The sequence below is a fragment of the Lepisma saccharinum genome, chromosome 6 (assembly GCF_977018435.1).
Source record: "Lepisma saccharinum chromosome 6, izLepSacc3.1, whole genome shotgun sequence".
NCBI lineage: Eukaryota > Metazoa > Arthropoda > Insecta > Zygentoma > Lepismatidae > Lepisma > Lepisma saccharinum.
In genome coordinates this window covers 87,860,750-87,872,765 of record NC_139234.1, presented here as the reverse complement: position 1 = coordinate 87,872,765, position 12,016 = coordinate 87,860,750, and the positions used below count along the sequence as shown (strand labels likewise).

At 38.9% G+C, this 12,016-nt stretch overlaps 1 protein-coding gene across 1 annotated transcript in view; it reads right to left on the bottom strand.

Annotated features, from left to right (window-relative positions):
* Nucleotides 1-3,811: 3,811 nt before the first annotated feature.
* LOC145988925 (uncharacterized) overlaps nt 3,812-12,016 on the bottom strand; it is a 48,312-nt gene continuing 40,107 nt past the window's right edge. Inside the window, exon 3 of the mRNA XM_083124224.1 lies at nt 3,812-11,863. Coding sequence (XP_082980350.1) covers nt 8,075-11,854 — 3,780 coding nt within the window. The 5' untranslated portion in view covers nt 11,855-11,863 and the 3' untranslated portion in view covers nt 3,812-8,074. The remainder of the gene's footprint in view (nt 11,864-12,016) is intronic.

Here is a 12,016-nt window from a genome sequence, read left to right as displayed (position 1 = left end):
AATATTTATATTCTGTAATAATTGTTAATGGTGTATTTTATAGTGATAATTTTGTAATAAAACTATAATAATGAGAATTTGATTATCATTTTAAGAAAATAAATTTATTAAGGTATCTTGAAAGATAACGCACATTTATTTTATGTATGGAGAGGTGGTTCGAGTTAATGATCTGCAAAGTTGCCAGGTCCAGATCGAAGTTATAGATGGTACAAAATAATAATTCTCTCTCTCCAGGCTTGTCAAAAACTGTGAGTGGTAGGGTATGATCTTGGGGAGGGGGGTGCAATATGGGGAGAAGTGTAGATGGGGTGGGTTGGTAACATTACTGGGTGGCCAGCCTTGTTCAGTGAGGGAGTTTGGTTGCACTCATGGCTGATATGTAGGCCCCCTCATAGGTAAAGGTAAATTTCCCCATGCATAAGCACCATGCCATGAAGGCTGATTTCGGGGATGTGGGGGTAGGGGCCCCACACATTCTCGACCTTGCCATTTTGGAGGTGACGTGATTAGCTACCCACCCTTACCATCCCCTCCCCCGGTACCCATTGATTTGAGGCTGGGTGAGCCCCAGAGCCACTTTAGGCAAGGACCGGCCGGGAAAATTCCAACCTTAGATCACGCACCCTGGGAATTGAACCAGTGTCTCCTGTGGCGCAGTCAGATACCTTACCGACTAAACCACCATGGCTTGATGCCCTCCCTATCTTTTTCATATTGAGGTAAAGGGTGGATGATCACTACCTGGAAGCTGTTGTTGAAGGGGAAATTGTGGTATGGTAGTTTGAACGGCGGCAGTGAAGTCCAGGTTCTGTGTGGAGGAGCGGTGGGCGTTTCTGAGGTGAGGGCTGTGGATGTCTCCCAGGTAAAAGCCATCACAGATGTTGGATATGAGGATATGGATGTTGCTTGAGGTCTGTCCTGTTCTTTTGGGGTGGAGGGTGGAGGATTAGAACAGGAGTACATCATAAACCCCTATCGGGGAACTTATATATTAACAAGGAATCGGCGCACCCCGAAATAACAAAGAAAAATGTATTCCTTAACTTTTTTTATTAGGGCCGGTAGACTATGCAATAATGAAAAAGAAAAAGACAACGAAATTCGGTGGATAAGAAAAACAGGATTAAAAAATGGATACACAAATAGAGAAATGGATAAGATAGCGGAGAGAGCACGGAAAATTATTAGGAAAGAAGGGGATCAAAAAGAAGGGGAAAAAATCGAAAATAGGAGGGTAAAGTACGTTGGCATCCCTTACCATCAATCCGTATCGGAAAAAATCGGAAAAATAACGAGAGATTTTGGAATCGTTTGCGGGATGAAAGCACCAAAGAATGTAGAAAAATACTTCACCGATTATAAGAAAGGAAAGACAACTAGGGAAATACCAGAAAAACAGAAGGGGGTTTATCGAATAGAATGCCAATGCGGGAAGGAGTACATAGGACAGACGGGCCGAAATATGGGTAAAAGATGGAGCGAGCATGAAAAGGACATAAGGGAAAAAGTTCCCAAAACGGGTCTCTCAGAACATATTTTGGAAAGTGGGCATAGAATCGCAAAAAAAGAGGTAATCAGAAAAGAGGGGAGGAAATTAGGAAGAAACTTGTATGAAACAGCGAGTATTTGTAGGGGGGGAAGAGTAATCTTAATAGGGACGAAGGAAATTTGGAAGAAGGGTGGATCAATTTCCTCAAAAAATGGGATAAAGCCTGGAAGATTGAACCCAATATCGGTTTCCACGTCACTCCGGAAGTTATGCAAGCTGCAAGAGAGGAATGTGAATTCACGTTGGATTTGTGACGTAATAAGGGGAAACGAGAAAATTAAGGGGAGGGGAAATATTCGTTGAGAATTGACCTTCATGTGGATAGATAAGCACAGTTGGGTAGGAAAGGCCAAACCTGCAGGTTGCATTGTGATTTATGCAGGTTTTTTAGAATTTTAACTTTTTTACCTGTGAATAGGTCTACTGTACAAGTTTTATTAGGGAACGGCTTGGTTTTTTACGTACTTCTAATAGCAAAAACTTAATATTTTAAATGTACCCTAACCAACCCTTAACCACAATCCTCATATTACATTTTTGACGCAGTACTATGCCAAGTACTTAGTTTTTATACGAACCTGAGGAAAGAGATAGTCAATCTCTGAAACGTCGTTCTACAATAAGAGCACTATACTCACATACGTAAGTACAATTTTTAACTTTCCTTTTCTATATTGTGGAGGGTGAATTTGCCAGTGGTGTTGTGGATCTGGCAGGTATGGGAAGTTACATTCCTGGCTTTTTCATTAACCTGCTTTTAGAGAAGTTCCACATTATGCACTGTCTGGAACTATACTGCATGCTATTCATTAAAACATCTTCAGAAACAAAGGATTGTGTTCACACTGAAATGCCAAATTCTACAGACTTTGAAACATTCCTTTTGTTTCTTTAAATTTTTAGGTGGCTAACATGCAGTGCACTTCCAGACAGCACATTGCAAATGGCACTGTACTTCGAGTAAATTTCATGACCTAACCCCACCCACTTCATCCCTCCTGAAGGCTATGAAAGACAGTCAATAGTTGCATCATTTAATGCAAATAAATCTTTCACTTGGATGTGCACTTGGTTTTATTAAAGCTTGTAGCCCACACCTAACTTTTAGCTGCTTATGTACTTCAACACACAATTGATGCATTTTCTTGATGCACCTTCCTGATGCACATAGGCAGCTTTCAAACCAAAGCAACCTGTGACACATGTCACTTGGGAACACACCAATGAACATTTCACACCATAGCAGGTGGCACAAGCCTGCATTTGATTAATGAAATCCCCAAGCAACACATGTTGATTCGGTGCGAAATCTCCCTTAAACATTTGGTATGAGCTACAGACTATGCATTTACTTTTCTGTGTAGTAGAAGAGCTAGAGAGTGGACAATGTTCAATTAACATTCCATGTTAATAAAGAGCTATTTTCAGAGACTTAGAACAGGGCCTTCATATAATGAACTGAACGTTTCAATTCTTTAACCTTTCCGGACAAGCGACGTGCATAGCCTGTCTTACAATTTCTGTCTAATAGGATGGGCAATGGACATAGCCCATCAATCACTATAACATTCTATTTATAGAATGACAGTCTATAATTGCATCACACTGCATCTCTTGTGCAAATCTATTGTAACCAACTCATTCAAATTCCAAACACTAAATGTCACGTTTTCTTTGTTGCTGAATTTTACTTGTATTCGTGTGTAATTTCATTGCACTTTTGTTTATACTTTTGAGAATAGCATTGAATAATTTATATGCACATTGTGGAAATATTTTACGAGGATTCCACTTTGAATTTTGTAGTTAGCGACAAATTCGATCCTGATAGGAAGTTTTTAGGTTATTTTCATTAAATAAATCTATAATACCTAATCAGTATATGTTTTCAATAGTTTTTATCCGTTATATATATATTTTTTTTGCTTTCAAAAAATTGTTAAGAGAAAAAATTATAACTATACGAAAATGTGTAATAAATGTATTATTATTATTTAACTATTGAAAGAGAAGCTGTTATAGATTTCAGAAAAAAGTGTTAAATAATAATACACTTAACAACATATTTCCTATTATTTTTTTAAAAACGAAAAAAAAACTGTCTTCTCTGAAAAATTCCGTAATTTCATGCTCATCTGGAAAGTGTTAACAGGAGGCATGTGCAACACAGCAATGTGAAAATCAGTTTCACAAAATAAGTGATTGAACCAATAAATAATAATAATATAAACTTTATTTCCCTCTTGCATTTTACACTTGTTTATGAATCTCTTTTTTATCATATTTGTACATCCATTTTTACAAGCAAGTACAAGACCTCAAAAGTACGAAGGATGATCAGGAAAAAAAAACTTGAATTCCAGTAGTTATTTATTAGACAAATGCAAATCCTCACGTGAAAGAATGCTTCATACGGTACTTCTCAACATAGTCTCCTCCCCGGCTCAGGCATTTATCCCAGCACTTCACGAGATTCATGATGCCTGTCTCATAGAACCCGGGGTCCTGTTGTTGGAGCCTAACCCTTACCTCGTGCTTGGTATCATCATCCAAGTGAAACCGGCATCCTCTGAGATGCTTCTTCAAAGGAGCAAAGAGATGTTCATAGACACAGCAATGACACCGATTTCACTCGGATGATGTCAAGCACAAAATAAGGGTTGGACTCCAACAACAGGACCACGAGTTCTATGAGACGGGCATCATGAACCTCATGTAGCACTGGGATAAATGCCTGAACTGGGGTTCAGAAGTAGTGAATGTACTATCCTCTCATGTGAGTCTGTCTGTACTAGTCTAATAAATACCTGCTGGAATTTGCAGGCTTTGTATTCTTTTTTGATCATCCTTCGTATGTGATCCTGGGTGGTAGCAAGAACTTAATAGTGGCAGTGGACTCCAAAAAAAAAATATATAATAATGTAATTTGACTGACAACACAAAATGTAAGTGAATCTAATACATTTTTCATTTTTAGGTGGTAGATTTAAAATTTCATTGTTCACTACTGAATTCAATAAATGTTAATTATTATTTGGTACTTTGGCAAATGTTCTTGCAATGGTAATTTAACAAATATATTAATCTTCTATTTCATGTGATCTTTCTTAACATTATAGAAATGAAGTTGAACTCAAAACTTTAAGGCAACAATTTATGCATGTGACACACAAAATTTAAATTTCTAGTTATGAGATTGGATTAAAATATTGACAATGAACTTGTTTTATAGAATTATGAAGTACTATGTGGTGCCTGCTAACAAATGAAAAATGCTTGAGTATGATGGCATAGGCTGAATGCATGAAAAGCATTAACAAAAGTGTGTTATGAGTACGTGTGCGATGCTTTAAAAACATAGCAAATTTTCACTTCATTTGTCTGTGAAGCATATAGGCTGCAGATGCTAGTAATTTTTATTCGTAAAATGTGCAAATTATATGCATTCACAAACATCTAAATCTCAATGCAATTAAAAACAATAATAATTTCTATACTAATTCACTTTATTTACCTGGAGTAGGACCACTTTTTGTGGAATGCCCCATATATATTTAAAATTAGTAATGATCCATAAATGCAAATATGCCTTAAAGTTCAAACTGTATAATTTACCAAATGCATTTTACTCAACTACATGATATGATACGAGTTCGAAAAAATGTAATCTGCCCAAGAACGAACCAGCCATATTGAATGATCTTGTTCTCCTGTGCGGGTATTCAGTTGGTAGTTTGGCATTTGTTGAAGGAGCTTGTGTACTGTGCGACTGTCACATTCACAATGGAAAAGCAAGGTGGTCAACAAATCTCCATAAATTTTGGCTTCAAACTTGGACTTGTCCATGGAAACTATCTGATTGATTAAAAGAGGTTTCAGGAATGAACAATTGTGGTGCTGACATTGAATCTATTGAAGGTGACTTGAACAAGTTAGAAAAACCAAAAATGTTACAAAAAACAACCAAAAATGTTACAAGTCTGCAAGCTACAAGCAACAAAAAATAGACTATTGGAATTTCAAGAATAAGATATTCTGAAAATTCCAGAGAATTTGACATGAAGTATGAGGCAACAACATTTTTGTTCATTGGCTCCTCTTACAACAGCACAAGGAAATTTGCACTGAGGTTGAGAAGGGTTTGCTTGAAAGAGCAATGGCCTAATTTCCTCAAAAAAGGCCATTACTAGAGATGAGGCATGAGTCTCCAAGTTTGAAGAAAGTATATAGAGCACTATCAAATTTATGTTAAACATTTCAATCTTATGTCCATTTTATTCTTCATGTGGTCATGCATCTCTTAAAAGATTGAGTTAGTCTAAGGTAGAAACTGTTACATTTTGACATATAGCATGTCAAACATTTTCTTATCATGAAGATGATGTTCCACTATGATGACAGTAATGGAGTCGAGACAATAAATAAAGTTCTTTGTTGACCTGCGGATGCAGCAAGAGGAGAATGGCCGCAATTGTGTGCGAGGTGACTGGTAGCCATAAGATAGCAAGGCGAGCACTTTGAAAGAGACTGAGGCATGATTATCATGTGTCAGTTACTTCTTAAAAATATAGTGGCTGGACACCTTCTGGTCAAATCATGCAATCATGGTTAGCTTAAACATGTATATCTATACAATACAAAATTAGTATTATGAGCATTTGACACCATACTTTTTAGTAAATGCAACACCATTTCATTGCAGTTAGAAAGCAAATAAGGAAATGTACACTACTGACAAAAAGTTTAAGATTACCATGAAAAACGGCCAAAAAATCAGTATGAAGTGTTGTATGGAACCGACGGTTCCTGTCCAAGAAAGACGCGACGATGATAGACATGGAAAATGCAAGGTAGTCTAGGTTGAACCTCGCAAGACATGAAACCAATTTTTTGCCGAATGTGTAGCATGTGGTTGGCAAAATGGAAAGTGACAAAAACGTTGCTGAAGCTGGCAACATTGCAGCTGTGTGCGTGAAACCGGTCAGTACGGTAGCCAGCCTCATGCGCATCCTTATCAGTGGCTCAGGGTCAGTTGCTGTTCATGCAGGCGACATTGCGAGCTATTATTGTGTGTGAGGTGTGCAAGGTAAGTGGAGCTGTGTGAAATGGCCCGTCATCGTGGGATACAGGCGATTTCGGTTGAAAAGCGTGCTGATATATGCACTGAAAAATGAAGGTTATTCGGAACGCAAAATAGCAAGAAAACTGAATATTTCCAAGACTGGTGTTCATTATGCATTAGACAGATACCGTAAAACCAACAGTCATGCTGACCGTGCACGTAGTGGAAGAGCTCGTGTAACATGTGCACCTGACGATAGATGTATTGCAGTAACTAGCAAACGGAACAGGTGCCTATCAGCACCAATCATCGCTGCTTCCCTGAATAACAGCAGAGTGACGTCTGTGTCAATGGTGAAGAATACGTTGCATGAAGAAGGGCTGCATGGCAGAGTAGCTGCTAGAAAGCCATTGTTACGACGTGTGAACAAGACGAAATGATTGGCCTGGGGTAAAATGCACCAAGTTTGGACTGTGGATAACTGGAAATGGGTACTCTGGACCGACGAATCCAAATATGAATTATTTGGCAGCAATAGGCAAACCTTTGTGCGTCGATATATCGGCGAGAGAATGAAAGAAGAATGTCTTGTTCCCACAGTGAAACATGGTGGTGGAAATGTAATGGTGTGGGGATGTTTTGCCGGAAACCAGATGGGGGACCTTCATAAAATTCAGGGAACATTGGTAAAAGAAGGGTATCATCAGATATTGGTGCACCATGCCATCCCCTCGGGTCGTCGTCTTGTTGGTAATGGGTTTATTTTTCAACAAGATAATGATCCCAAACATGCATCCAAATTGTGCACACGGTATTTGGAACGCAAGACAACAGAAGGGGCATTAGTTCTCATGACGTGGCCACCATAGTCTGCTGATCTTTCACCAATTGAACTGCTATGGGACCAAATCGATAGGGACATCAGGAAGAAGTTACCCAGCAACACTCAACAGCTATGGGAATTCATCAACGATGCCTGGCATAACATTCAATCATCCTATCTGGACAAACTATTGGAGCGCATGCCACGTGTTTGTGCTGCTGTCATTAAGGCCCATGGTGGACATATTGATGAAAGCAAAATATGAGGTGACATTAGTATGTATAGTGGATGTACCTATGTTTGTACATTGCCAAGCAGATTCTTACATCTGTTTCTTGTACATTAATTACGAAATACATTCATTTCTACTGATTTTTGGCACTTTTTCCTGGTGGTCTTAAACTTTTTGTCGGTAGTGTATGTGAACATATATACATGTAATTATTCTTCATGCATCACTTAACAGATAAAGTCTAAGGTGCAAATAGTTATATTTTGACAAACGTATAGCATGTCTGTTTCAAACAAAAATAAGTACAATTCATAATTCATAACTCCATAATCTGTAATTGATTTACCAATGGGTAAAGAAGGAAATACAAGTCTCAACACAGGGTTGACTGGAAGTACAACTTCCTCATTTCAATTTCCCAAACAATTTAATGTTTTTATCTGCATGTGGATATATGTCGCCCAAAGCATGCACAGCTGGGATTGATTTTATTCTGAACATGTACGGAAGATAGTTTTCAATGAACATATAGAAATCAAACTGAGTTTGAATTAAACCGATTTTAATGAGTTCACTTCTCACTTCCTTCACTTGTTCGTCAAAGTTCTTCTTACTCTTCATTACACTATCCACTGCAGTGACGATCTTCTTGAAGTACTCTTCAGCCAAACGTCCAGCACTGTAGGAATTATTTTTCTCGCATGCTTCTCGTATCACATTGTACAGCCTCTTAGTTGTCCACCATTTTAATTTCCTATAGCGTGGAGGCTTGTATGGTTTTCCATCAACAGTGAATAAGGACCGAGAGTCTGGCTTCTTTTTAGTCACACGTTTAACCTTTTTTTTCAAAGGTTCCTGTTTGTGGAAAAAGTTACGTACCCAAGGAGATGGTTTGTTGAAATTTACCTGTAGATTTTTTCCTACTGATTTAATACAATCCAGGAGCTCTTTATCCAATACATTCCAAGCATGTCTACCAAATGATCTACTTACATGACCTGCTTCAGTGTGTTCAAGAAAACGCTTGGCTAGCATCTGTTTTGTGGGCCTAGGTAGGGGAGGTGCAGGCACCTGCTCTGTTCTATTTCCACCATCTCCTCCGCTGTGACCTAGTGCTTCTATGACATCAAAAGCCTCATGCATTTCTTCCTGCAGCCGAATGTTTGAAAGATCGCTTCTCTCTGGATCTTTGTAATTGGAAATTCCGATTGAGCCTAACAACTTATTAGGTACAGGTGAATGTGTGTCTTTTGAAGAATAGCTACTGTCAGTGTCGTTATTTAAGGCAGGTTCAAATATTTCTGCATTGACTGTCTTCTGTCTTTTTGGTTTAAGTTTAGGTGCATCCTCACCACTTGGACCTTCATTCAATGATAATTTTGTAGGGGAAACAGATTCAGAATCTTCTGGATATGGAGTACTTTTGCTTCTGTCATTCTGAAAGGCTGAGCTGAAGATGTCTGGATTTACTATCTTCCTTCGTTTCTTCAGGTTTACAGCTTGAACTTCGGATAAATCTTCAGAAAGGTCAGCAGAAATAGATTGTTTTCCGGAGGAAACTTGTGATACACCTTTCGGCGAACGTTCACTCACAGCGGCACCATTTTCAACTAGATATTTGGAGTTCTCTGCATTAGTTGGTCTCCCTATATCTGAATGAACATTGTCTTCAATTTGTAAATCTGCTTCAAAAACTTCATTGTTCATAGGTAATTGTTGCTGTCTTGAATTTTCTCCTGAGGCTGATGAATTTGCAGGGGACGCAATATGTCCATTGTTTGAGTTGCTTCTGGATTTACGGATGAAGGTTTCCCAATTAATCATATTTCTTCTTTTTCTTTTAAGATTATCAATTCCTGCTGGTGCAGATTCATCTTCCAGTTCACCAGAAAGTGACAACTTTCCAGGCAAGACTCTTGTTGCACTTCTAGAAGTACTTCTACTTGTTTCATCCTTAAATGCAGATTTGAAAAGCTCTGAATTAACTTCCATTCCTGTCTGTGATTGAAGGTTGACAACATGTTCCGCAGGTTCCTCAACATCTTCTAACAGGTCATCTGACACCGCCAGCTCTTCAGCTGGAACTGATGCTGGCATTGGAGACTGGGTGCTTTCAGACATACCACTCTCAAATGCTGAATTGAAGATTTCCGCATTAACTACCTTTCGTCTCTTTCCTTTTAGGTTACCGGTACGTTTTCCAGACTCACTTTCAATAGATACTGAAGGGTCTCCAGACAAATTTGTTGACATGTGGGTCAACAAATGTCTACTTTTAGGCAAGCTTGCACTACTCACTGCTGTCCGTGTATGCAAATTGCCAACAGAACTTTCATCAGCACCTGGTGTTTTTCCAGAGGACACAGAAGTTCCACCTTTTGGGGAATCCTTTCTGATATATGCAGGGCTGATGGTTTCTGAATTGACGGCCTTTCTTCCTCTTGTTCTCTGTTCAAGTTTCTGAGGAGCTGCTTCATCTTCCAAAACTTCATCTGCAGCAGGTACTTTTCCAGGAGATATACTTGGGACATCCTTCAGAGAACTATTGCACTCATCATTATCAATTGCAGATGTGAAGAGTTCTGGATTAATTTTCTTCCTTGTTTTTGACTTGAGATTCACACCATGTTCTTCAAATACATCATCTTCTAAAGTATCATGTGAAACTGACAGCTTTTCAGATGGAAACGAGGCTTTATTTCTTGGAGAAAGGCTTATTGTTGCTGCATGCTGTAGGGCAGAGCTAAATTTTTCTGAATTAATTGATTTCCTACTCTTTGGTCTTAGTTTAACATGCAGTTTGCCTTCCTCGGCATCAGAGACTGTCGTATTTCTGCTTGGAGGTGTTTCAGCTGGAAGCGATGGTCTATCTTTTGGAGAAAGACTTTTTGATGCCTCGTGCTGTAGGGCCGAGCTAAATTTTTCTGGATTAATTGACTTCCTACTCCTTGATCTTAGTTTAGCATGAAGTGCACCTTCCTCGGTATCCGAGACTGACATATTTCTGCTTTGAGATGATTCAGCTGGAAGTGATGGTCTATCTTTTGGAGAAAGGCTCTTTGATGCCTCATGCCCTAGGGCTGAGGTGAATATTTCTGGATTAACTGATTTTCTACTCTTTGGCCTCAGTTTAGTGGGTGATGGATATCCATCTTCAATGGCATCAATTGAGCTGGACAACTTTCTAGTTTGAGGTGAAGCAACACTATCTGATGCAATGTTACTTCTGGACCCATCACTTTCAAATGCAGCTTTGAATAGTTCTGGATTAATATTTTTACCCTTTTTCAATTTAAGTTTCCTTATTTGTTCGACAGATGAATCACCCACATTGAAACATTGATCAGAGTCTGATAATTTATGAGATGAAACTTCCGATTTATTTCCTACAGAGCTCTCCTGCCTTGACATTTCATTTGCAAAGGCATGCTTAAATAAGTCTGGGTTTACTTGCTTATTTTTTCTTGAACGAAGATTTTTAACAGATTTGAAGGATAAATCTTCATTTTCAAAACCTTCATTTGATGTTTCAATTTTTGTGTTTGAAACATAGGAGGCATTTTTTGATGAAAATGTACCAGAATTTTCATTTTCAAATGCATGTTGGAACACTTGAGGGTTTACTGTTTTCCTTCTGTTTGTTTTCAGGTTATTTGCACATACAACTGACAGGTTTCCTTCTTCGATTGAGGAAACATCAAATGTCAACCTGCGAGATACGGACAGTGGATCTGCCACTTCAAGGCTCATTTGGTCCTTCAGCAACGATGGTCTAAATTTCGGCAGAATGCCATGATTTTCCGAACTTCTGCTTGAGGAATTTTGCTGGTTAGCGTAACTCTCAGTTTCCTCCTGTGGGTAGTTAAAGGTAGATTCTCCAAGTAACTTCCACCATTCTGTAGTCATACCCTTGAAATCCATCACGCTACTCGTGCTACTGTCACTGGAGAGGCTCATTGGGGTAGAAGGCCTCCTAGCTGCAGGTGAACGACTACGTCTTGGAGGTATCCTCTTTTTCTGACTGGACGGGGACTTAACTGGAGGTTTTTTAAACACATCTGATTGATTGTTTTTCTCCTGCATCTTGGTTTCTTGGCAGCGAGGAGATGACTGATGGGTCTTTGAGCCTTCTTTCTTTTTATTGCCTGATGCTGCAGGTTTATTCTGAGATCTCGTCTGAGGCATTGTGCTGGGCTGAAAGTTAAGAAAACAGCATTAGCACAACATATTGACAAAAAACAAAGCATGTAAAGCCGCATTCTGACCATGCATACACTGTGACATTCGTAGGCCAACCACACACCGGATCAGGCACGACTCATTTTTGTTGCAAACAGACTCGGGGAA